This window comes from Apteryx mantelli, chromosome 3 (genome assembly GCF_036417845.1).
Source record: "Apteryx mantelli isolate bAptMan1 chromosome 3, bAptMan1.hap1, whole genome shotgun sequence".
In the NCBI taxonomy this organism is placed as follows: domain Eukaryota; kingdom Metazoa; phylum Chordata; class Aves; order Apterygiformes; family Apterygidae; genus Apteryx; species Apteryx mantelli.
The window spans coordinates 83,028,120-83,055,074 of NC_089980.1; the positions used below are offsets into that span (position 1 = coordinate 83,028,120).

Here is a 26,955-nt window from a genome sequence, read left to right on the forward strand (position 1 = left end):
GTAGGATATGATACTTTGAAAGATGGCAGACTTTCATCCAGAAAGTTAGAATACCTTACACAATTGAAACAATTCATTTGTCTAAGCATAGCTGCATATTGCCATTTTAGATGTGTTAGCTATATTGAACGGCCTCCGGCTTTTGTTCCAGAAAGGCGCAGGTCTTTTATAAGTCCTGTTGTTTGTCAGCCCTGTGTGGTGTCTTGCACATCTGAGATATGTTTAGGAGTAAATATGATTTTTTCCCATGCTTAATGGGAAAAATTAATCAATTATGCTGCTTAATAATTAAAAATTAGTTCCCCTTTTATTTCCAGTGAAAGAACAGGAAAAAATGTAGTTTATCTAGCAGAATTTAAACTGTAGTACATTGTATATGTTTTCCCATGCTTTAGGCACAAAGTATGGAAGGTGTAAAGCTTCTACACACACAAGACAAGTCTCAGAACTGATCATTTAAAATACATAAACCTCTAAAGTTTTTTTGAGGGGTGGGGAAATCCGGCATTCTGAACTCTAGAATACTGTGGCTGCCTTCACCTACACTATACCTCACCAAAATCCCATAAGAATGGGATATAGTATTTCATTGTATGTTTTTATTTTTATTAAATTTTAAAAGAGAAAAGCAATGACAGGAATGTAAAGTTCTGGAACTGTCAGTTAATCTGCTAGTAGCTCATCGACTTTAATACTAAGTATAACCTTTTCTTTTTCTTTCCTCAAAACACAATGCACATTTATAAGATCACATTAAATATTTGAAGTAGAGCAGCAAATATTCAAGAAAAATATCCCTAAATCTGTTATTGTGCTGGTGTTGTTTTCTTAATAAAAATAGCTTAAAGCAGGATATTGGTGTGTATGTATATATATAATATTTTTTTTTCCAATTTTTTTCAGAAGTGGTATTCGGGTATGCACCCTGTTATAGTTTAGCTTCCCCTGTATTTTTTATAATTTCTCTAAAACTTCCATGTGACTTGCTGGATTGTTCTCTTTTCAACTATTATAATATCTAAATATTCATATAGAGCAGATTACTGGCAATGGCAATTATCTTAGCAGATTTTAAAGTATATATGGAAAAAAAGCCTACAAAGACTCTCTCACTTGAAAAGCTCTAATTAAATTTAGATGCTGGTCATGCATGCTTTTCATGAATAAAGCAAGCACCACTGACATATTCATGTAAGTATGAATTTTAAGTAGTACCTAGTATTATTTTAATACTGTAAAATTTAAACAGTAATTGATATATGAATTCTACAGGTTTTTTCTCTGTTCAGACTAAAACTGTGTTTCTTCCAGGCTTGTACAGTCAAGAAATTGACAGAAGATGTATGAATTTTGTATCTAATCAAATAGCTCAAGCTTTGAATTTCAAGCACTGAACATTCACAGGTTAAAAAAAAAAAAATCGAAAAAACTCTTGACTGGACAAGACACTGAACAGTCTGCTCTAAAATTAGTCCTGTGTTAAACAGGTATTCGAGATCTCTGAGGTTCTTTCCAACCTAAGTTATTATGTGATTCAATGTAACGGTTTTGCGATGATTACTTCCAAAGTGACTTACTGTAAACTTGCTTTTTGTAGGAATGCAGAATTATGTTCCCTAAGTAAGAAATATCAGCATAAATAAAGGCATTAGCTGGTATAATTATGAATTACACTGTGAAAGTTATAGTTCAAGGCTTGTAAGTCAACTGTAACTGACATTTTATTATAAATGCATTCATTTGAGGTTTGAAATACTTTTTTGCTGCTGATCAGTCTCTATTGTGAAGTTTGTGTTTGCAGGGAGAACTAGATCAGGAGAGACAACAACATGAGGCAATGATTGCTGCCATGAGAGAAGAGGAAAAGTTCAAAGTTGACAGAATGGCCCATGACTTGGAAATAAAATGGACAGAAAATCTTCGGCAAGTGTTAATTTTTGTCTCTTATTCTTTCAGTAAGAAAGAAAGTATATACAAATGTTATAGCAAGTGAAACATAAATCAAAGGGTTTTGTTACTGTCTGAGCTTTTCAAACTACTACTTAGTTTGTCTTATTTATTTTTCCCTTTTTATACAAGGTCAAGGTATTATACATACAAGCTTATAATATATATACTTATATATACAAGGTATTTTAATTATTTGGCCTTTGCTTTTAGACAGGAATGTAATAAGCTTCGTGAAGAGCTGAGGCTTCAGCATGAAGAAGATAAAAAGGCAGCCATGACTCAGCTATTACAGCTGAAAGAACGTGAAAAAAATGCAGCCAGGGATGGATGGCAAAAAAAAGTTGAAGACCTTTTAGACCAGGTAACTATGATGCCTCTTTGAGGGTTGGAAGGCCATTACAATTTGGTTGCTGGTGTTTTATTACCTACTAACTACATGAAACTCGTTGTGACACTTGTCTTTAGAATGAAGTGGGTTAACATGATACTTTTTAAGCCTAATCACTACTGAAAGTTTTGAGTAATGGTGTGGATTCTGTTGGTTGGTTGGTTTTTGGGGGGATTGGGGATTGGAGGTGGTGGGAGGAGTTTACAGTCTTATCTCTTCACTGTAAGATTTTTTTTTTGATTCTCTGTTTGCTTACATACTCGATTGCAAATGTTTACCAATGCTAATTGTTTGCTGATGACCCTTATCTTTACAAAAACAATACTGTACAAAGCACTGAAAAGTCAGAACATCTCTTAGTTTCTACAACACATTTAATACACCTGTGTCCTCTCTTGAGTAACTTCAAACATTATTTTGGGATAGTTTTTGATAAATATTGATTTTTAATTGCAACTGATATTTAGAATAATACCAGCTAGATAATTCACAGAAATTACTGTGTTTGTACTTTTTCCAAAGTGCTGTAGCACTGATTTTGTTGACTACAGCTTGAAAGAATAGCTGAATATGAACAAGTATATTTTAAAATAAGAGAAACAGATTTTGGAAATCATTAAATGTATGTGATTTCAATGTATTATTGTAGGATGGCTTAAAACTTTCTGTCTACTTCGAGAATTCAAATAACTGAACCTGCACTTGATTAAAGGTTCCTATAGGAACATATTTCCTGTGTTTTGCCACCAAGGAGATTTAAGCTTGTAAAATTCTGTAACTTAGGCTCATAAAATCTGGAGGCTTTCGAAGTTCTTGGTCTGTTACTTTTTATGATGTGAACATAATAAAAGACTTGGACTCATTTAAGTTTTTTAAGTTTCATTTATTGCCTTTACCCAAGCTTCATTTATTCTCTTTACTTCAATCTATAGATAGCATTTTCTCTAGTAAAGTACAATTCAAAAGTGATACGACAACAAAAATGTTAATCTTTATGTAGTTTTAATGTACTTCTAAAATACTTTGCTTATTTCTTTTTTCCTTTTAAAACTTCCATAGTAAAACTAATCTATGGTTTCAGAATGGAAAATCTTTATGTAGTAATAGTTTTCTCCTGATGGCAATACACAAAGGGTAACCTCTAAGAGTTGTACTGAAATGATTCATAGACTTATGTAGGTTGAAAGAGACCTCAGGAAGTCATCTAGTTCAGCCTCCTGCTCAAAGCCGAGCTGGCACTGAGTTTAAACCAGATTGCTTAGGGCTTTGTCCAGTCAGGTCTTGATAGCATTAAAGGACAGAGATTCCACAGCATCTCTGCATAATCTCTTCTAGTGCTTAATTATCCTCATGGTGAATTTTTTTTTTTTCCTTGTATCCAATCAGAACCTCCTCTGCTTTGGTTTATGACCATTGTCTTTCATTGTCACATTGTGCACTGCTGTAAAGAACCTGGATCTGTCTTCATGGTAACCTCCTAATAGGTATTGGGAAGCTATTAAGTCCCTCCAAAACCACCTTCTCTTCAGACTGAACTAACCCAGTCCCCTCAGCCTCTCCTCGCAGAACATGTGCTCCAGCCCCCAGCCATCTCAGTGGTGGCTCTCCACTGAACTTGTTCAAGTTTATCAACATGCATCTTGTACTGGGGCAACCAAAGCTGGATGAAGTGTTCCAGATCCACAGTCTTAACAAGTGCCAAGTCAAGGGGACTAATTGTTTCCCTCGACCTACTGGCTACATATGCTTCTGTACAGCCAGTACGTTTGCTGGGGCAAACTGTTGACTCATGTTTAGCCCTACTGTCAACCAGGAACTCCAGACTCTTTTCTGCAGAGCTGCTATGCAGCCAGTCAGACCCCAGTCTGTACTAGTGCTGGGGATTAGTCCATCCCAGGTGCAGGACTTTGCATTTCTCTTGGTTGAATTTCATAGGTTCCTGCTGGTCCATTCTTCTAACATGTATAAGTCCCTGTGTATGACAGCCTTGTCCTTAAATGTATTGTCTGCTCCACCTCTCCCTACCCCAGTTTGATGTCATCCACAAACTCAATGAGGGTAAATTTGGTTTCTTCCTTCAGATCATTGATAATGATATTGAAAAAGATAGGTCCTGGTATAGACCCCTTAGGAGCTCTACTTGTAATAGGACCTCAGGTAGAGTGTGAACCATTAGCTACTATCCTTTGAGCCTGATAATCCAGCCAGGTTTCACCCATCTGGTAGTCCTCACATCTAAATCATAATGTCACAACTCAGATACAAGGCTGTTAAAAGCCTTGCTGAAGTCAAAGTGGATAACAGCCATTTCTCCTCCCCTTCTCCGCAAATCTTGTCATTTCAGTAGAGAAGAAAATTAGAGGTAGCATTTTTGTTACGGAGGAGAGTGGGAGATTTGTGGTATGAGTGTTTTATAAAACAAAGATGACTTACAGACTTCTGATGCATTGGTCTGGAATGATGGTATTCTGAGTGGAAACTGCATTGGGCCTGCTTTGACACTTCAGGAACTAATCCAATAAGGCTAGCTCTGCTTGGCAGTCTGTAAATGTGTAAAAAGGCTGCGTAACCCAAAGGGTTCACAGTTTAGTTTAAACAGTCTGGAGATAGACAAAAATAAGATTGTTCTGCTGTTATTGTATAATTAAAAAAAAAAAAAAGTTAGCAGCCCTGGGATGAATCCACATTTTTCAATCTGAGTCTGTTGCAAGGATGTCTGTTCATCTCTATCTCCACCTAACTACACTTAAGTAGAACAGCCCAAGATACTGTAGTAGAATTAAAAAGATGTGAATTTGTTACACCCAGCCCCAGTCGTCTTTAGTGGGGAGATGCATTTAAAACCCATTTGAGAGGCAGGAAGTCTATGTAAGAATTAGGAAGAGAGCAGAGATCTGACACATCTTTTTGCAATTCAGTTGTTTACACTTGAAGCATTACTCTGGTCTATACCAACAGTACTATATAATGATTTGTCAGAATTATATAAGAGCATTTGCATTTCTGCACATTCATCTGTAAACTCTTAACTTGACAGAAAATGTTGTTTATGTGCTGCTTTACGTGGAGAAAGTATCTGGAGCTAGACCCTTTTGTCATATAAATTCTGTTCAGAAATGAATTGATCATCAGAATGTTGCAGTATAAATATCAGATCCAGAAGGAGCTAATAAATGTGAATTATTCAAATAAAGCAATGTCATAAGAAATTATTTCTAGAGAAAAGGAAGATGAAACATATTGGAATGATGTAACTTAAATTTAAAGGACTTAAGCATGATTTTTGGCAGATTGAAAAAGTACTATGTCCAGTGCAAAATAGTGAAAATGACATGCTTGACTTCATTATCATAATCTAACTTCTTTTTAATATGGAAAATATTGTGTTGCTTTATAAATTGATCATATACTTTCACTTCTACTGATGTGTTATATTCCAATATGTATTAATGCATCTCATATTTGATTGTAAAAAAAAAAAAAAAATCAATTTAGAGAAGTGTAACAACTGACCTGAAGTAAAGGAATGGTTATGTAAGCGGAGAGTTTAAAAAGTTGGCTTAGATAAGTAGAGAGGAGTAAAGTGAGACAGCATAGTTATATAAACTGAAGAAAAGTATAGTATAGGGTATGCCCATTTGGTATCCTGCTGATTAGTGCCAGAAAAAAAAAGAGAAGAAAGACTGCTGATTCCAACTGATTTATGGCCATGAAGTATTTAAGATTTTTGTGTGTGTTATACTAATTGACAAATTTTTGCCTTCTATGGGTTGCTGCACTTTTGGTAAATGACATTTAGCTCTGATGTAAAGCAAGATAGTATTTTTCTTTTATACCATTAATATTAAGTGGTCCCTCATAGAATGCATGCAGGATTATTGTTATAACAGTATGTTATGAGTAAAGTAACTTCTGCAAGAAAAAATGCTATTTGGCCAATCAAGTGCTTAAACACATTTTTGCCAGTTGTAAAGAATCATTTACCATCTACAGTTAATGTGGTTGGTAGGTTAAGTGGATCAGTATCTAGAGACCAAGTCTTAAAAAGAAAGTGCTTTTCCTTTTTTCCTTGTAAATTTTACAAAATATCAATCCATGTGAGAGTTTCTTCATGAAATATGCAGAGAATTCAGATGCATTAGCTTCTTGCTCTTTTTCTTTTAGCTGTGGAATGCACTTTTAACATTTTTCTTAAAAAATATTTTACTGCTGAGAAAGCTTCAGTCATGAACAAAATAGAATTTTCTTTTTTAAAATACAATGTGTTCTCTGTTCTCCTTATTTGTGTAGTGCAAACTTCAACTTTGAGGAGAACTTAACTCATGCATTTAAGACATGCATCTTCTTATCTATCTCTTGTTCTCATAAATGTTTCTTTCTGTAAAATTTCAGGTGCCCTGATTGCTGATGAGTTTTTCTCAATTTGAGCAAATGTTGGTGTCTTCTTTACTTATCAAACACATATCGCACTAAAATGAAAGAAATGTTTTTGTCAGCTTTTTTGCTTTACTTACCATTATATTACTAAGTAGTAGTGACAGTTGTCTTTCTAACTTTGTCAGTTTTTTCCACACTGTAAGTACCATCTTGTATTAATGGAAATACTAGAAGTATTACAGTGAGAATGGACAAAAGTATACTGTTTATTTTTTCTCCTCCAAAGGTTTTCTCCTATTTTGAAAAAGATGGTAGAAGATTTCTATTCAAAGAGTTTGGTTCTATGGTGGAGTCTTTTCCTTTTAAAACATCTTGAAAGTGGATATGAGAACCTTTTGTAAAATATATATATATATTTTATGTATATGTACACACATGAAAATATAAAAATATTTCCTTCTGATATAGATTATTCAAATCTGTAGTTTTCAGAAGATTTACAACTCATTCATAGGGTCTTAAAAATAAATGAGAAGTAATTAGTAGATCTTCATTTCTTTAGAGGTCATTTCTTGGGGATCCAGGTAATTAATGCAGTTCGATCTAAGAAGTGAAACATTAGAGATTGGATTGGGAGGGAGGGTTGGGGATAGCAGGGATCAACAAAAGGAACTCTAGAGTCACTGTCCACCCTTGGGTCTCTCAGAACTTCATTTGGTTCAAAAGTGCAATTAGATTGGTAAAAACCAGCTAAAGGATGCTAATTTTAAGGAAATGCTGAGGAGGAATTTTGCATTCTCTAAAATCTACCAGTATTGTCTTCCTCTTTATTGTGAATTAAAATATCTGTCTCCCACCTCTAGCAAACAAGTTCTGGTTTACATGGTTTTAGAACATATGTTTCCAAGCTTAGCTGGTTTGAAATGCTGTATGCATATTCAGGGGACTGCATACCTTTCCCTCCTGGTACGCCTTACATAACAAAGTAGGACCCAAGGCTTCTTATTTTCTTCCCTATTGCTGCAGCCCAGGTCACCAGTGAACTTTTTTTCCTGTCATGTGCAGCTTGCCTTGTCCTTCTCTCATATTCTGATTTGCAATTGCAAGTCCTGGCCACTGACTGTACCCTTGCTGATGAAGTGGAGTATTGTAGAAAAGTCATGAAGCTATTATGCATGTCTGAAAATGGCTGTTGATCAGTCTTCTACCTGAGGTGCATCTGACAGTTATTGCTAGGTCATTATTTGCCTGGGTGGGGTGGTTACCACAGAGCTGACCTGCATCCACACAAGCAGAATCAGGATATACCACTTTCTCAGCACAAGGATTAGTGGCATGTTCCACGGTCTGGGTAACCATTGGTTTAGAAGATTTGCTGTTGAATGGTTGCTGGAAATTTCTACAAGAGAAGACCTGCATATGCTCTATATCCCTTTCCCAAAGGAAGGGAAATCAACTCTTAGAATACCATTGTTTTACTCTGTCTCCTTTCACTTGATCTTGCCATAAGCACAGTAAAGGCTTGTCTGATCGAAATCAGATAGAATGTAAACTTCAAGTAACCTGCTTCTCCATGCTAGTTCCCTGTTTGGGCTTTCTTGTATTCAAATAATACTGGTAAGTCTAACATGATGTTTAGTGGATGATAAGCGTCTCCTCACAGGGATTTGGGGCAAGATTTAAAAAGCACTTACAAATCTAAAATGCTGAAATGCAAAAGAATTAAAAAAAAAATGCTATTAAGGAGAGAGCAAACAAATGGCACCTGGACAAGGAGTTAAAGATAAGGTTATATTATCTTTTTCCATCTTTAGATATTTGTTCTTTTTCCAAAGGGACACCACTTTCTGCAGCTCTTGGGAACTTCACAGAATCACAGAATGGTTGAGGTTGAAAGGGACCTCTGGAGATCATCTAGTCCAACCCCTCTGCTCAAGCAGGGTCACCTAGAGCACATTGCACAGGATCCTGTCCAGGCAGGTTTTGAATATCTCCAGAGAAGGAGACTCCACAACCTCTCTGGGCAACCTGTTCCAGTGCTCTGTCACCCTCACAGGGAAAAAGTTTTTCCTCATGTTCAGATGGAACCTGTGTTTCAGTTTGTGCCCGTTGCCTCTTGTCCTGTCGCTGGGCACCACTGAAACAGTCTGGCTCCATCCTCTTGACACCCTCCCTTTAGATATTTGTACACATTGATAAGATCTCCTCTCAGCCTTGTCTTCTCCTGGCTGAACAGGCCCAGCTCTCTCAGTCTTTCCTCATAAGAGAGATGCTCCAGTCCCCTAATCATCTTTGTAGCCCTTTGCTGGACTTGCTCCAGTAGTGCCACTTCCCTCTTGTACTGGGGAGCCCAGAACTGGACGCAGTACTCCAGATGGGGCCTCCCCAGGGCTGAGTAGAGGGGGAGAATCACCTCCCTCCACCTGCTGGCAACACTCTTCCTGATGCACCCCAGGATACCATTGGCCTTCTTGGCCACAAGGGCACATTGCTGCCTTATGCTTAACTTGGTGTCCACCAGCACTCCCAGGTCCTTCTCCGCAGAGCTGCTTTCCAGCAGGCCAACCCCCAACCTGTACTGGTGCATGGGGTTATTCCTCCCCACGTGCAGGACCCTGCACTTGCCTTTGTTGAACTTCATGAGGTTCCTCTCCGCCCACCTCTCCAGCCTGTCCAGGTCTCTCTGAATGGCAGCACAGCCCTCTGGTGTATCAGCCACTCCTCCCAGTTTTGTATCATCAGCAAACTTGCTGAGGGTGCACTCTGTCCCTTCAGCCAGGTCATTGATGAAGAAGTTGAACAAGACTGGACGCAGTACTGACCCCTGGGGGACACCGCTAGCTACAGGCCTCCAACTAGACTCTGCACCGCGGATCAAAACCCTCTGAGCTCTGCCATTCAGCCAGTTCTCAATCCACCTCACTGTCCACTCATCTAGCCCACACTTCCTGAGCTTGCCTATGAGAATGTTATATGAGAATGTCTCAGAAGTGACTGCAGCTCTTAATATTGTGATCTCAATGGAACTATGCTGCAACTCCTTAGGGACTTGCTGAGAACCAGGGGAGCTTTGGGAGTTTCTCCTTAAGACCTGTGATCCAATGTCTTAAGCATCCTACCGTTTGCTAATGATTTAGAGGAAATCTAGTCTGTGTTCCCATATTCTGAGTGGGGAACCTGTATTTTCAGAAAATCAAAAACTGCTATACATGAGTTTATGAATAATCATGTAATCCAGAGCCAAAGGCCAGATGAGACCATTTGATCAGGATTCGGAATACTGACCCCCTTTTGGACAAAGGGATAGACACTTTTTTTGCAGAATAGTCTAGTGGTCTAGAGAACTCGCACAGGAAGTAGAGAACTGGAGTTTTAAGTGTACCTCATCTCAAGTGAGTTTGAGTCCTCTGTTCTCAATTCTCAGGGGTGTCACAGCCCAGTGTTGAGCTGGAACACCTTTCGACTTTCCATCTTTCTTACAGAAGCTGGACTGTTGTATGCTTCTTTTTTTTTTTTTTTTTTTTTTTTTTTTAAGGCAGGAGTTACAGGGTCAGAGAAGATAAGAATGGAGAGTCATGGGTTCTGATGCAACAGGTTGCTAGTGCTCTTGGTTCCAGGAAGTGTGGATCGGTCTTGTCAATAGCTGCCCTCTGAGTTTCACAGGTAAACTTGGTTAAGTATGTAAGCAGAATTTAGGCAACCTAAATCTAAGTCTCCTCAGATCCTCAGTAATTTTGTAAAGAAATACCAAGCATTACCTATACACAGTGCTCCTTATGAAAGAAATTCATTTATGCTGTCCGTGTTACCATCCGTTCTGTTCAGTACGTTTCTTAGCATTTTTGCTTACTTTTTTAACCACAACTTCCTATTAAAATTGTTTGAGCTTCCTACAGTGATGTCCAAATCTAAAACTTAGAGATGGGCATGTTTTCCACTCCTCCTTCCATGCCATGGTCCATGTGTTTCTGAACTTGAACCTCAATTTTCTCCTCACCTCTTCCACACAAAGTCATCCTATATTTTTCTCTGCCTGTGTTCTAGGATGTATTAGCAAAGATTCACGTATAATCCTTAAAATACTGAAAGCATTATTAACAAGTATTTAAAAGAAATGAAGCCCTAGTACCATTGCAAATACTTAAAATTATCAATAGATTCTAATGATCATCACTATTAAAACTTTTCCCCTGACCATTGAATTTGCAGTTTGTCAGATTAATAGCAAGTAATCCAAAGTGTAACAGGTAAGAATAGGGCAGAATACCTCAGCCATTTTACTTAGGAGTTGGATAAGAATCTTGTAATTTAAAATGAGAAGAGCTAGATCTTTTTAAGGCACCAGAATAATTGGTACCTTGAGATAGCCAGGACACAGCACCCACACTCACACTGTTGCTACAAAAACAGAATTGGTCAGGACCAATTAGATCTCAGAGATATTTATAAATTTTAGAATGCTTCATATACTCTGATTTTCCCCAGCAGAAGCCTGTTGGGCTTTGACAGAGAAGAAAGGGAAATGGAAGGGGCTCTGAATGCTGCTTTTCCTTATCAGTCGGTCAGGGCAGCCCTTGGTGCAGCTCTTCCATTCCTAGTATGTCACAAGCCTCAAGCAAATACAAAACATTGTGGTAGCAAACAGCTGCTTTCCAAATCTTTGCATAGTCATCAGCTGTGTAAGCACCGGTCAGAGATGGTGAATCTGCTGACAAATCAGTCTTTCTCTTCAAACCAAAGAAATATCCTGAGGGTGGTTTACTTTGTTTGCTTTTTTATTATTATTTTCAGCTGGGTAAAATGGACATATGCCAAAGGTCCCTTCAGTTTCTTCAGTAAACATTTTAAACTGACTTATTTTACTAACATCTGATGGATACACATAGGTTTTCCCCTTCAGAAAGGTTTGCAGCATCTGTTGGAGTTGACTCTTAAAATAAGACAAAGACTGCGTAGTAATCTAGATCTGCTCTTGATACCACAGATTGCTCTTCCCCACCTAGGGTCTCGGGGCTTAGCACAAGAATCTCTGCTGCTGACGATGTTTTGAAAACTCAGTAAGCAGTGTACCAAAGTCAGGTCTTGAAACAATATGACATTGAAATATCTGTGGGAAGCACAGTGAGAAAGAGAGTTATGTAACTGATTTATGAGTGATGTGAAGATTTATGCTGAACTTTAGTGTGAAGCCTCTTTAATGTGATCGAAGGTAACTTTTAGCCAAGAGAAAAAATGAAATGATAAAACTATCCATGTGTCAAATAACCTAACATCTTGCAGGAAACAATGCAGCTGAGTGAAAATATCAGTGGTACTGTTGTCTCCCTTCTTAAGGAAAATACTGTAATATGATCATAAGTAAGTATGATCCCTGTGACAGTCATTGTGATGGGTCTACCAGCAACTGTATTAAAATAAGCAACTCCAAAGCATGAATAAGTTTAAAATCTCTGGATCTGTTTTATTATGATGCAGACTAGCCCAATTTTTTTTTTTAAGTAAAGAAAACTCAGCTCTTTTAGTAGAGACTTTAAAATATGAAGGAGGAAAACAAGTCTTCCTCTATATCTTAATAATTTCAAATAGACTAGCTTATTTTGGAGTTCTCCATTCTGAATGTGTCCTGCATCCTTTTTAATAAGGAGCTGCATCTGATTATGTTGCTACATATTTTGTTGAAATCGGGCCCCCCCCATGCCAATTGACTGCACTACATAATTATAGTTTACTAATTTATCATGCACATATTCTGTCAAAATCTTTTATTTACTTCCTAATAATGGATGAAAATATCAATTGTTGTCAGGTTTAGTATTGATCCTGAAAAATCCCTGTGACTCACCACCAGCAATTTTTGAGATTTGTAAATAGGTAGATTTTAATCTTTTAAAGTATACTTTACTAAAATTGTATGAGTACACATATTTAAATCAAAATCTCATGTGATAATAAATTCCATTAACAAGTCTTAGGTGTTATTTCTGTACAGTAGCATTTATTGCTCAAGACTAGTCTTGTCAAAGCAAGAAATCAAATTTTGTTTAGCTTGGCTCTTTTCTATTGTCATGCTGACTGAAAATCATGTTATTTTCACACTTGAAGTCTTTCTTGATTGAATCCTGTATCATCTTTTCCATTCTTTTCCAAGTACTAATGTTTGGCTAGCTGTCCTATAATTAAATGCCTTTGAATAGTGGTATGATGCTGGGACTTCTAGATTTATAAACTACACATGTATTTGAAGTTTTGTTAAAAATCAATAAGCTACGTTTACTGTAATGCTCAATATTTGTGCATGAACACCTAGGAATGTTAAATATATAAGCTCAACTTTATTAAAAAATTACTTTGGGGGGGGTCCATGTCAGTTGTCTTTTCACCACTGTAATATATGAGCATCTCATAGTTAATTTTTTTTCCAAAAGATAATTATTATTCTCATTTCATAATCAGGAAGCATGGGCTGCAGAAAAATTGCTTTGAGTCAGGTAGCATAAGAAATCCGTGACAAATCTAAAAATTGAACTTTACTGCAGAGTTGTAGTCAAGAACCTTAATCAAAAGTTCATATAGGTTCCTTCTGTTTTCGGTATCTCTGGAAAACTTTTAAACTTGGTGGAATCGCACAGATTAAAATGGTTGGCCCATCTTAGTTCTGTCAGTCATAAGACTGGTTTGACAGCAGCTACTGTTCTTTCCTTATTTCTATACTGTGCCTTGGGGAAAGAAATCTGCATTGTTCTGCAAGCAGCAAGGGGCAACTCCTACAGCTCAGAATACAGCTTCCAAAAAGTATTTTTATTTGGAATTTCTTTTCATTGTAGGACATTACTGACCTTTCTATTTGAGATTGTAAATCTAAATACATTTAATAAATATTTGTTTGTCGTACTGCAGTAGTGCCTAAGTATATCAGTCAAAATTAAGTCCCAGCCATTCTAGAAGCAGAACATTTATTTAGTAAGAGATCGTTCATGCTCTTAGTAGCTTCCAACCAAGACAGATTGGAAAGGAATCATGGAAAAGCAGATGGATTTGCTCAGGTTGGCACTGGCAAAATTAGGTGTAGAAATTAGAGCTGTTAGGTGCTAGTCTAGTCTCTTGTCTGCTGCAGTATGGTGCCTCCTAGTGTTACTCTCATGAGTAGAAAATTGTTGCTTGTTAACTCTCCTACAATTTTAATAGGATAATTTGGGATTTTCCACTATAATTTATTTTTATGTTAATCGTTTTGTAAATTCAGGAGGAGCAATACTATTTTCTTCTTTTTGTATTTTGACAAAGAATGATTTTAAAAATTCTCAGGTGAAGTCTTCCAAGATGGTGTAAGAATACCTGCTGTCTGCCTGAGAAAGCCATCTTCTTGACTAATGTGTGCCAAAAGTGGAAATTGGTCATGCTGGATTTTAAATTACTCTCACTTCATTTCTGATGACTCTGTGCGTGCATGTGTGTGAGCCTATATCTATCTGTCTAGCTATATGAATTTTATATATGGTCAGTAATACTTGATATAGAGCATGTACTTGGCAATTTGTTTTTATTTTTGCTTTTCATTAGCAATCAACACTAGTATAAGGTGGTACAATACCTAATTTTTTGGTAGGGAATTGCAGAAAGTCTTTTATGTTCCCATGTCATTCTGAAATCTTAAAAAAAAATTAAGTATTTTAATATAAATTTTACTTTATTTGAGACTAAACTTCATCTTTTCTTTTTATCAGTGAAACCTGATCTTTAGTATTTTAAGTGTTTAATATGCTTGTGATATTTCAGAGACACAGCTGATCAATTATTCTTTTATGTATGGCTTTTCTAATAGTAATGCAAATTGGTGTACTTAATGACTTTTCCACAAAATTATTTGCCATAAAGATGAAGAGGAAACAGTTGGATAATTTAAAAAATGTTTGGTTGCATAATATAGAAGTATATTATAATATTATATTGAAGAAATATTGCTATCCTGTACATTCAAAATATAACACAAGAAAATGCTTCATTCTGTTCTGTGTTCAGTAGTTTATATACTAAGTCGAAGCAAAGTATTCATTTAATATTTTATCCAGATAGTCTTCAACTTATTTTTTCCTGGTCAAATTATAATTAATGTTCTATGTTTTACTCTCCCTTCCTTATCCCTTTTTCTTTTACTTAGTTGATTTCTGAATGTTTCCCTTTATTCCTGTGATCTTTTCTTCATAGCGGCACTGTCTCGGTGAAGCTTTGCATAAATCTATCAGCAATGTAAGTGATTTGCACTTACAGCTTGTAAAGGGCATGTTTGCACTACTAAATCTGCATATCCTGTAATACCGCTTTAAAGCTTTAGCCTATAAAATCAAATACATGATAATATTCAAGAGAACGTTTGCCACTATTTCTCAAAAGCTTTTGTACTGCATCCATTCATCTGTGTAAATGTATGTATCACTGGACATCAAGCACTACATACATGGTCATAACATAAACAACATTTTTATGTCATTGTTAAAGCAAGCTTGTGGGCAGTGCAAATGTGTGTTGCAGAGCTTTCTACAAAGCATGAGATTGATGCTGTGTTATAATTTGCTGTTTTGCAGTGCAGCTGAAATACTCTTTTTTTTAATGCTAATATTTTTAATCTGCTGAATACCTTAGATAAGAGTACTGAAGGTTCAGAGGATAGCATTTGGAGCTAGGTGTTTTCTTTTAAGTCCTCAATATAGGAGTGTTGAGAAGGGAAGCTCCAAAGACATGCAAAGGGAGGCATGAATATTTTCGAAAACGTCCTCTTGAGAGTATGAATATACATATTGAATAATCAAATTAATACTTAGAATTTTGTTGTCCCTTTAAAAATAACTTTGTCAATTTTTTTATACATGATGTACTTTCAGCAAAAAAAAAATCCTCATTAGAATGGGAGATTAGATGTCTGACTTGGTTGTTGAGGTCATTTAAGCCTCATCATGCCATGCTTGCTGTATAGTCTATTGATGCAAACAGACCTCTCCAGAGATTGACTTATTTCAGGCTATGTTTTTTTCAGTCACTTTAATCTGGTGGAAGTCTGAGCTGCTCTTGAAAAGGGTATTCCTGATCTTTGTCATCTTCTAAGATGGCTGCCTGGCTAGATGTCAGACTTCTAAAAAGCACCTCAGTTAGTGTTTTCTACATTTCCAAGAGTTATATAAAAGAGAATTGTTTTACCCATGCTAAAAATATTTATAAATGATACAGTGAGAATTATTAGAATTTAGAACAGGAACTTAAGTGAAAGAGATTTAACTTCAAGGCAAAAAAAAAAAAAACACGCTTTTCTGTCATCTTCATAAATCCATGCGAATTTGGCTAAGATACCAAACTCTGGTCAACTCTGTTTGAATATTGTCATGAAAGGCTTTTTAGGGTATGATGATTACATTGCCTGAGGCTCTGCAGTAACTGAGCAGGATTTTCTCTGGAGCTGTTACTGCTCGTGGTGATGGGAGAGGCAGAACAGTGGTGAGAAATGTGAAGGACAAGCGAGAGTGGACAGAACATCTGTCCACTTGTTTGGTGTTTCTGTCACAGGCACTCAGTGGAGAGGAGGAAGAGGGTCTCAGTGGAAATTGTGGAATTTCCTTCATATGAGTTTTTTTAAGCAATAATTTGTAATTGGTCCGACCTAGTGCAAAGAACTGGACTAAATCTCATAACCTTATCTTAGCTATACTTTCCTATGATGCTACAAATGGTGTCAGGAAGAAGAAAAAGAGCAAAAGAGGGGAGGAAAAGGAGGAGAGATACTGGAATATGGGATGGAGCTAAGAGAAGGAGTAGAACGGCAAGAGCCAAGTTGCAATAGTGACCTTAGGGAAACAAAAGATATATTGGGAGTTTATGGATGGTGGTTAAACAGGAGCAGAGGTAATCTAAAGAAGCATAAGAATTACGTAAAGGCGCAGAAGGGGGAAGGAAAAAAAACAGACCTCCAGGCAGAGTCTGCTTTTTTTAGTAGGTGCAGTGTGGCAGCAAAACAGGAAATCAGGGATAAGGTGAGGCTTACAGATGAAAAGGACCCACGTAGGTATGAGGTTACAAAAATATGGGGAAAAAGACAAGGGCCCAACAGTGAATGCAGGGTGCATAAGAGTAGATGGGAATGAGAGGAGATCGCAGGTGAGTTTAAATAAGATATATTTCTTCTGGAGAAGGACAATCAATAGTACATTGTAATACCAGATTACAAAATATACATGAAAATACATGGTTGGTCATGCTGGCAGTGGTATGCTGCAAACTGACCTCATCAATGGATTGAAATTACAGGGTTGAAGAGGAAGAGAAGAATAAAATATGCAGTTGTGTTATTGGCTTGTCTGACCAGAATGACAACTATAGCCATGGTATGCTGAAAGGGATAGTGTGGATAGGAAATACAGTAGTGATAGAGAAATTCAGTTACCCACACTAGAGTAAACAAATACTAACTACATCAAGATACACCCTAGAGACCAAATTTTTGAGACTGTGGATTATTTTGGGGGGAGCACCTGCCTTGGGATCTCACCAGGCATTCTGAAACCCTTGAATTGGTTCCGAGTAGCTTGAAGGATCTGGTTTCTTACCTTGACAAGCCTTAAGCAACCTTGATGTACTTGCCCCTGCTTTTTTTGTTGTTGTTGTTTATTTATTTGTTTGTTTGAAAAAACAAATATCCACCAAAATTGTGCTTGGTTTCTGAAAGAGAAGTGAGGAGTTATGTAAAAAGAAAAATCTGGGATGGGATGATATTTTATTTTATTTTATTTTATTTATTTATTTTAGATAAAAGGGGCAGGTTAGAAAATGTATTCCTTATCAGTGGCATAGGAGCTACTTAAAGATATCAAATCAGAAGCACCATGCTAAAAACAGGCTTGAGAAATGGCATCAGGGAGTTGGCATTGCTAAACAGCAAGGTAAGGGTTAGAAATAAGAAACAGTTTAAGAAAACTCAAGCAGTGTGTGCTTAAAGAACCTAGAAAGGATCAGAAGCTGTATTAGGTTAAGTGTAAAAATACAAAAGAGACTAAAAACATTTGAGAAACAGCTAGCAAAAAGTGTCCAAAGTATTTAATACTTTATTCAAACACATTCAGATCAGGGAAGCCTGACAGAGGATCTGTAGGGCAGTAAATGAACAGGGTATAAAAGGAGCACTGCTAGATGATAGTACCACTGCAGAGAAGCTAAATGAATCCTTTTGCATTGGTATTTAGGGTAGAAAAAAATGGAGCATTTTCCACACTGGAGCCCTTCATTGTACCCATTACAGGACTCCTGTGAAATTAAGAGAGAATGTAAAAGATGGTGTAGAACGAACTGACAAAATGAACCACAACAAATAGTCAGTACTTGTCTGTTCACCCAAGAATTTCATTCTGACAATCCTTTTGAACACAAACACCAGTATGTAGTTACTCACATCTGCATTGATTCATAAGGATTGATGTGTGAGCAAATAGGATGACAATCTTTCTAAAGGCTCCAAAGGAGATCTGAGGAATGACAGGCCTGTAAGCCAAATGTCTTTGCAAGATAAACTCACAGAAGCTGTAATGAAGATAGAATTTGTGGGCACCGTGATCTATTTGGGAAGACTTAAAATAGATTTTGAGAAGGGAAACCCTGCCTTAGAATTTACTGCAATTCTTTTGAAGGGATAAATAAAAATCTGGGTAAGGGTGGTGCAGTTGATATAATCTACTTGGTTTTCCAAAAGACTTTTGCCAAAGTCATCCCTCTGAAGCTTTGGAGGAAATTAAAACTCCATGATATGGGAGAGAAATTTTTGCATAGATAAGTAACTGGTTGAAAGATAGGAATTAAGTACAGTGTTACCACAGTGAAGGTAGATCATCAGTGGAGGTCTACTGATGTGCAACATACTTTTTTGCAGGTTGTTTGTGAGTAAGTAAGGTGGGAAAACTTGTAGTTTATACTAAGATATTCAGGGTAGGAAGGACAAAGACTGGTTGAAGAATTGTAGAAAGCTGTGAAAAACAAAGGGACTAGGCAATAAAATGGCAGATGAAATTCAGTGTAGATAAATATTAAGTGATATACAAGGAAAAAAAATTCTAACTTCTTGTATAAATGACAGGCTTTGACTTGACCATTACAACTAAAGAGATTAGATTTGGGGATTATGTGTATAATTCCATGAAAACATAACTCAGTGCTCAGTAGCAGTCACAAAAGTAAATAACATGTTAGGAATAAAGAAGAATGGAGAACATAATACCTGATACCATGCCGCTGTATAAAACCACAGTTTATCCTCATCTTGAATGCTGTGCGCTGTTCTGATCCCCTAATCTTTAAAAGGAAATAGTAGAAAAGGGAGAAAAACTAGGAGAAGGCTGATGATGATAGATATGAAATGACTTCTATACAAGGAGTGACTTAGCAGGCCAAAACTGGTCAGTTTGGAAGAGTGAGGTGAGGTATGATGGAGATCTACAGATACGTGAGTAGAATGGAGTAAATGAAAAGGGAACTTCTGACTCTTCCATTAGAAGTAGTGGAGGGCATCCTACGAAGCTGGCATGTGTATTGAAGCTGTGGGACTTGACAAAGATGTTGTGGATGCTAAAAGTTTAGGTGGATTCAAATAGTGATAGTATTTAATGGATTTTTCTTCCATGAATTCTTCCAAAAATACCTCTTCTGGTTTAAGAAAGGTTGCTGGGTGCTAGTAGACTTTAGAGTCAACATCCCGGTTGGGAAATGTTGGCCATTTCTGGAGGCAGAATACTACATTAAACAAACCTTTGGTCTGACATTGTACAATTTGTATGTGACATGAATATTAAATGTACTCAGTAAAAGGTTTTCCATGTATAGTTCAGATCGTAGAATATAGTACAAGTCTTCACTAAAATCCTTCAGTTATAGTTAAATCTCCTTCAAAGGTGCTTGAAGTAAGGTGCTGTTGTTATAGTATTCTTAGAAGGTAGTGTATATGTGTACAAACACATAAACCTGGCGAATTCTAAATGCAACTGGCCATGGTCATTTCATTCAACTTAATTTGCTTGTTTTGTTTTAATGCTAATTTTACTTTAAATGTAGCTTCTTTCCTTTCAAAACTGCTTAAGCTGTGTCCTTCTGAAAAAAATATGTTCAACAATAGTGCTTATGCTGCAAGTTGTCCTTGATATGCTGCTGTCAATTTTTTGTTAAGTGGTGAGATGTAACGTTTTATAATTCAATATACTGATGTGCAATGTCTTTATTAATTTGTCATAATTAATTGTAAGATTTACTAAATCAGATGACACTATCAAACTTTCTTTTATGATTCAATTGTATGTAATGTTCTGAGGCTTGAAAAATACTCTGATTCAAATCCTTTGTCCCATGGCAATTTCATTTTTTCTTCCGGTGAGTCACTGTAATTTTTTTTATTTTTATTTTTATTTTTTTTTTGGTAAAATCTTGTTTCCAGAGTTGGAAGGTACCTCTTTCTTGTTTGGATCCAAAGGGAATACATGCTTAGTATCTTCTGTCTGAAAAGATGCTATCTGATGCGAAGAACAGAGTTTGGAATATAATAAAATGAAAACAGGACTCTTTCAAGGAGTACGGTGTACTCTAATATATTAAAATGTTTGTTGGACTATAAGCGTCATTGGTAATATCAAGTATTTCTAAGAAAATGAGTATTTGTGACTGGAATTGCTTTGGTGTTAGTTGAAAGTCAGCAGAAAAATCACTCCCATGAGCTAACAAAAAGGCTTCATAAAGTGTTATATTTTATTTGTGATATAGTATGTTTTGCTATTCTTTTTAAATCAGAAAGTTACCAGTAAGAAAGGCCCATAACATATCAACAGATAGCCTGCAACATCTAGACTGAAGAATTTTTCTATCTCCCTTAACAAGTGCAGCATTTTCTGTGCAGAATTGACATGATCTTCTCCTGAATAATAGTTTATTTTAACAAATCAAATGTTAGACCTTAGCCCTTGATAGTGTCATTTTTATTGTTTTTATCCAAGACCTAGAAGTAAATTTTGATAACTTAATTTGGCCATGAAATACCAACAATGTTAAAGGTAGTACTATACTATGAACTTATAGATATGAAAACTCTTACAAAATTATTACAATGTAATGATTGTATCCCTGAGATATAACATTAAAAACCAATTCAGTAGATGGACAACATTGCTTGTCCCTCATAGTTAATATGCTGGATTTAGAATTTCAAATCTTTCCTTCTTTTCAGAGTTGATGTTAGTGTTAATGACTAATTGATATTTGCTGTTCCGTGGGTTAGATCTCATTGCTGAAGCAGAATCTGGAGATGCAACTTTCCCAGTCTCAGAGCTCTTTGCAACAGCTACAAGCTCAGTTCAGTCAGGAACGACAAAGACTGACTCAGGAGATCCAGGAATTAGAAGAAGAGCATCAGCAAAGGCATAAGTCTCTCCAAGAAGCCCACATCCTTGCGTTTCAAAATATGGAAGAAACAAAAGAACAAGAGCAAAAGGCATGTTCGTATGAATATTCCAAATTATGCAAATTATGTAGAGAATGTCACAATTTTAGCCATTATGTACACAGTGAAAATTAATAAAGAAAAGTATTTGCATAACTACTACATTTCCTTTTCAGATTATGTGTTTTTAATGATGTTCAGTTAAATCTGTTTAAGATATATTGAAAGTCATCTCTAATACTGGCATTAATTAGCATCTTGCTTTATACTCTATTATTGTGTTGATATATGTAATGATTATCAACACACATGCACATTTCTTTACAATAGCTTGAGATTGTTATCTATAACATCAATTCTAAGATTGATCTGAAATAGGTTTCTTTGTATTTTTGATTATATTTACCTAATTTATCATGTTTTCCAATGTTTCCTGTCAACTGACTACTTTTGTAATGTATTTTACATTTTCATTATGTTTAAAATCTTATAAACTGTTTTGCAACCTGCAAAGTAATTTTCATGTCCAGAAGATATTTTGTTCAAACCTTGACTAAACCTGCTTCGAAATTGAAATTCTGGCAGTGCATGATACTTCATAGGGTGTGTAAATTTTTAGTTAAGATCGAGAGGTTACTTTTGCAATGAATTTCCCAGCTGTCCCCACTTACTGTGCTTTGGTTCACATCAAAGGGTGGTCTTGGGGCACACAAGTTGCATTTGCTTTGTGTGAAATGGAATCAGATGATGTGCTCCAGCAGCATTAAGCTTAATGCACTTGAATGGAGAATAACCCCCCCACCAAATGTATGTATCATACACTAGGCCCCTCTATGGATCTGCTCTTGTTGAGCTACATTGCTTGCTACTGTAAACATAGCCATAGATTGTTTTGGGTTTTTTTTCTATTTTCCATCTGTGAGCAGAACACATTCCTAATTTTTCTGTACTCAGGTTATCTTGATAACCGTCAGCCATGAAAAAGAAAAAATACAGTAGTATGATAATCTAGGGAGTGAAGAAAATGTGAGTAATATAAATGCATTTTTAATGATTTCTAGAGTATGTTAATGCCTAATTTTTGTTGTCGGTTAAACTATTGGTTAATATTTTATAAATTCCCTTAGCTGGTATATAATTAATCTTCTCTATTTGGATTTCATAGGAGTTAGAAGAACGTTTACAACAAAAGCATTCAGAAGAACTTCAGGCACTGAAAGAAACACATAAACAAGCCATGGAAGGTTTCAAATTGGAGATGGAACAGGAACTTCAGACTCTTCGATTTGAGCTGGAGGATGAAGGAAAAGCTATGTTAGGTATGCCATTTTCAAATTTGCAAATAGGTTTGAAAGCATTATTTCTACTCATACAAATATACATGCGCACACACCCACATAAATATGTATATATGTGTGTGCATGTGCGCACACACACAAACTTACTGCATTTTCCCCAAACAGCATTAAAACTGTAAATGAAAAATAAATTGAAACTAAATATGGTAATATAAACATAGACAATCAATAACTGAAACAGCTAAAACACCGCAGTGCATCTCAAAAGCATTCAAAATTGACCTAATTTTTCCTGTTAAAATCAATATAAGCTTTAACAGACAAGTCAAAACTGGTCGCCTTTGAAAATCTTACCCTTAAGTTCTTCAGAATGAGTAAGTGACCAGATTTAATGATGGAGAATATTTCAGAAAGTGACAGGAATAAAACAACTGGACAGTTGTTTGCCTTTATACATAAAGTGATTTTAGAAGTGTGAGTCCTAGCACTCTATCTCTACAGCAAAGAGTTGGGAAGCACAATTACTAATTTTGTTGATATATTAATTACAAATTAGTTTGAACTTTGTAGTACAGTCAGGATTTGAACTGTGCTTAGAAAGGTACAGTGCTTCTGCCAGTTTAGCCAGTATGGAATAATAAATAAGACAAAAACATAGGAAAAGTGTTTGTTACTTGGGTTTTTTTTAATAATATAGATGGAAATTTAATTAATGTTTTGTGTTCCAAGAAATGAGCCAGATTTCTCACAAATAAATTAAGTTGTGATCCTTGCCCCCCAAAACATAATCTCAATCTAATGTAAGAAAGGTTTATAAATTGATGAGATAATGAAATAGGATAATGAACAGAAGGACAAGGTCACAACAATGTCATGCTGTTTACTCCACAACACTTTGATACTTCTTGATAGTCTTGGATTTTTGCTGGATCTAAAATTTAAGCAGTCTTCCCCCCTCTTACTTGTTCTACTGACAAAACAGCAAAAGTCAGTTTTGGAACAGAACTGGAGTGAGACAACTGAGATGCATGTAGACAAAATAGTAGGAGCTTTACATGTAAAAAAGGGTTTTATGGAGGAAAACAGTGACATTTATGAAAGGTAAAGATTAAAGGGAGCTGATGTCATTAAAATTGATAAAACGTTAAGGGTGGGGTGCACAAACAAGCATGCTTCAAGGAAGTGGAAAGGTTGGCCCAATATTGAGCGTCAATGGCAAAGACAAAAAGACTTCAGTGCAAGGTAGTAACAAAGCACAAAATGTGGAAGAAAAGACAAGGCAGGCATCTGCTGTAGCTTTTTGGCAGGAAATGCAGAAGAAAAGACCAAGGGGCCATCTGCTTTAGCTTTTTGCCAGTCTGGAATGTAGAAATGACAATGGTAGTATAAAAAGAATGTGAAGAGAAGACTGCATCACTGCAAGCAAGAGGAGTGAGTGCATAGAAGTGATTTGCCTTTTGGGGACAGAAAGGAAAAGTCAACTTTTAGAAGCACCATACAGACAAAATGCAGCATAAATGACATGAGTGGCTTTTTTTATTTGTTGAAGTCAGCCAAAAACATGCAAGCCTCAAAACAAAGACTTAAGTACCTACAGAAAGATAAAATTTTGCAAGTACCTTTCATTGACACTTTCTCTCTAACCACTGCTTTCTTCCTGTATGTTATATATCAACTGGTTATCACTGAAAATGCTGTGGGGTTTTTTTTGTGGTTAGGGTAGAACATTCTCCTCTGAGAAATGCATGCACATCTTGTAAGGTGCACATCAGAATAAAATTTTCAGTCCTGTCAAGAGAGGTTGTCTCTGTTCCCTTAACTCTCTTATCAGCTCAGCATCTTTTCCACTTTGATTAGCTCAGTCTTTCCACCATAAAAATCAAAGGAAAGATCCTATAGTTAAACAAGTTTCAGCTAGACATTGCAACTCATCAAACTTGGATTCCCTCATCTATTTTTGCTCTTATGCCATGGTTAGTTTTGATCATTTAACGTTATATTGCCAGCAGGAGAAGAATTCTAAAGAACTTACGTTCAAATGATCTCCCACCAAAATAGGAATTGTTTTTATCTAGATGATATATAGTTTCTTCATCAGTGTTTCTACTGACATTCTTTGCAGTCATAAAAGCATAACTTTGTGTACCCTAAGGCCTTACTGATATGTTTAAAAAAAGGGAAAAGAAAGGATCCATTATGAAATACCTGCAGCCAAACTGCAAGACCACCAACCCCACCCCATTTTGATATATATGTTCCTATTATAATTTACGTACATAGGTATCATTCAGAAACTGCAGAAGCCACAGCCAGTTCTATTCAGGGTGATGGTGCTGACACCCATCTCATGTATAATAGTTTATTGGGCAGAGCATGTTGCTTCTTGGTTTAGGTCATTACTGGATGGCTACACACCATATATCTGTTTTGTTGAACTGCACACAATTTTCAGTGAGTAATGCAAATGAAGAGTGACCATTCTCTGTCTTAATCTTTTGATTCTCTCAACTGAGAGCTGGAATTACTAAATAAACCTAGCAAGCGTAAGACTGAAAATGAAAGAATGTGATTTTTCACACAATGTGGAGCTGAACTGTAGAATTCTGTACCAGAGGATGGTGTAGATGATAAAATTTTAAGTGATTTCAGAAAGAAACTGGACAAGTTTATGGAAAAAAGAAAAAAATCCTTGGAAGCTAAGATAAACCTTTGATTTGGGAATTTTCTGGACTGCAAATTGTTGGCGTCCTGGATGTCTGGTGGATCAGGCTCATGCAGGAGTTTAGGTGGAGTCTGAGTGCCTCCTGCATGTCTTTGAATTGTTTGTGTGCTTCTGACTTGGCAGTTGGTTTAGGTGCATAGAAAAAAATATACGGTTCAAAAATTCAAAATGGAAATGCAAGCTAAATAAAGGCAACTTTAGTCCAAATTCTGCCTAATTCCAGCTTCGATGCTATCCTGGTAACTGTTTATCGTTTTGGGGCTTTTTTCAGAGCCAACTGTAACCAGTGCCATTTATTTCAATGAGGTCAGTGTGGTTAACAAAAGAGCAAATCTTGTAAGTCCTGACAGAGTGTGGTTAATATGGAATAAGCTGACACCAACAAAGATACCTTTATAGAAATTAAGTTGGGGAAACAACCAAAGTAAGCACTAGAGAGTTAGCTGGGTCATCTGTTAAGTAAGCACAGAGTCTCAAAATGTTTTAAAAATGCAGCTGACATGCATCTTAGTGGTAAAATCAATATGCGCATTGAATGAGAAGATTGAGTTGAGGATTACGTCCAAATTCTATATAGTACAGAGGAAGATGACACTAAATAATTTTTCAAAACAGAACAATTCATAATTAGAGAGGCAAGTGCTGCAAGTGAAAAGTAACATTTCATCCTTGCTTGTGATTATCGGTAGAAGTTTAGCATGCATCTAGGCAAGGATATCACTATAGTAAAGAATCCAGAAAATCCAGAAAAAGGAAATCTAAATCTCTCTTTCATCTACTTAACCTGTGACAGTGAAAATCCAGATCATGAGATCCAGTGAACAAGACCACTGAAAGTATAAAAAGAAGTGGAGAATGATTATCATAAAGACATAAGAAAATATTCCAGAATCATGAATTATTCAGAAAATATAAATCAATCACAATTAACATGTAGCATGAGAGCAAATGACATAAGGTGTAGGAAATTTTTAATGCAGGAGTATTTAATAATCTGGTATATTGAATGTCAGTATCAGAGCTAATAAAATCAAAATGGAGAAAAGCTCTTTCATCTTTATAATGATGAACTTGTTATAAAACTCAATCAATGTATTGTTATTTAGTCATTAATTTTCAGCCCAAATTGAAATGCTAAATATGAGGAGAAAAATATAAGTGAAATATAGGTCAAAGGTAGAAGAATAATCTGTTGAGTAAAGTGCTTCATTTAACCTCAAGAGATGCAGGGGGAACCCCTCTTCTGCAACAGACTTCTTCTAAGGGAGGTCACTTCATCTCTATTTTCTTTCTTTCCCCCTTTGTAAAATGGGAATATGCATAAGGCATTCCCTACCTTAATTATTTTCAGGAGAACAAATGTAGTTAAGATTGTGAGATTCCCTATGTACTGTAGTTGTGGAGTTTTCATTAAAATACATGGAGAAAGCAAACTGACGCACACAAATAAGAATTCAGTATAGACTGCGTTTAGAGACTTGTTCTTTAAAGGGTCTTCACCAGTTTCCTTTTGCAGATGCTTTTTCAAGTTCTAATATCGTATGTACAGATGGTTGAATATGCACATAAATAACCCATTTGCAGAAGTGAAATTGTATGTTTGTTCTGTTGCCTATGCCTAAGTAATAGAGCTTGAATAATGCACTCAAGTATACGCATTTGGAAAATTAGGTCCTATTTTCAAATCTGGCCATGAATACTTTTACATAATAGAACATGTTTTTGGAGCAGGAATGCAGAAGCCATCATTCTGAGTTTTATTCTAATT

General features: G+C 36.1%; 1 protein-coding gene and 1 long non-coding RNA gene across 3 annotated transcripts in view; one reads left to right on the plus strand and one right to left on the minus strand.

Annotated features, from left to right (window-relative positions):
- FAM184A (family with sequence similarity 184 member A) overlaps positions 1-26,955 on the plus strand; it is an 87,130-nt gene that overhangs the window by 43,548 nt on the left and 16,627 nt on the right. The window contains exons 8-11 of the mRNA XM_067293798.1: positions 1,802-1,927; positions 2,165-2,311; positions 21,006-21,218; positions 22,333-22,486. Coding sequence (XP_067149899.1) covers positions 1,802-1,927; positions 2,165-2,311; positions 21,006-21,218; positions 22,333-22,486 — 640 coding nt within the window. The remainder of the gene's footprint in view (positions 1-1,801; positions 1,928-2,164; positions 2,312-21,005; positions 21,219-22,332; positions 22,487-26,955) is intronic.
- Positions 22,381-26,955, minus strand: part of LOC106497987 (uncharacterized) — a 29,563-nt gene continuing 24,988 nt past the window's right edge. For both annotated transcript variants that reach the window (XR_010883764.1, XR_001294877.1), the window contains 2 exons: positions 25,972-26,017; positions 22,381-22,458 (listed from right to left, as the gene is read on the minus strand). This is a non-coding gene — a long non-coding RNA (uncharacterized lncRNA). The remainder of the gene's footprint in view (positions 22,459-25,971; positions 26,018-26,955) is intronic.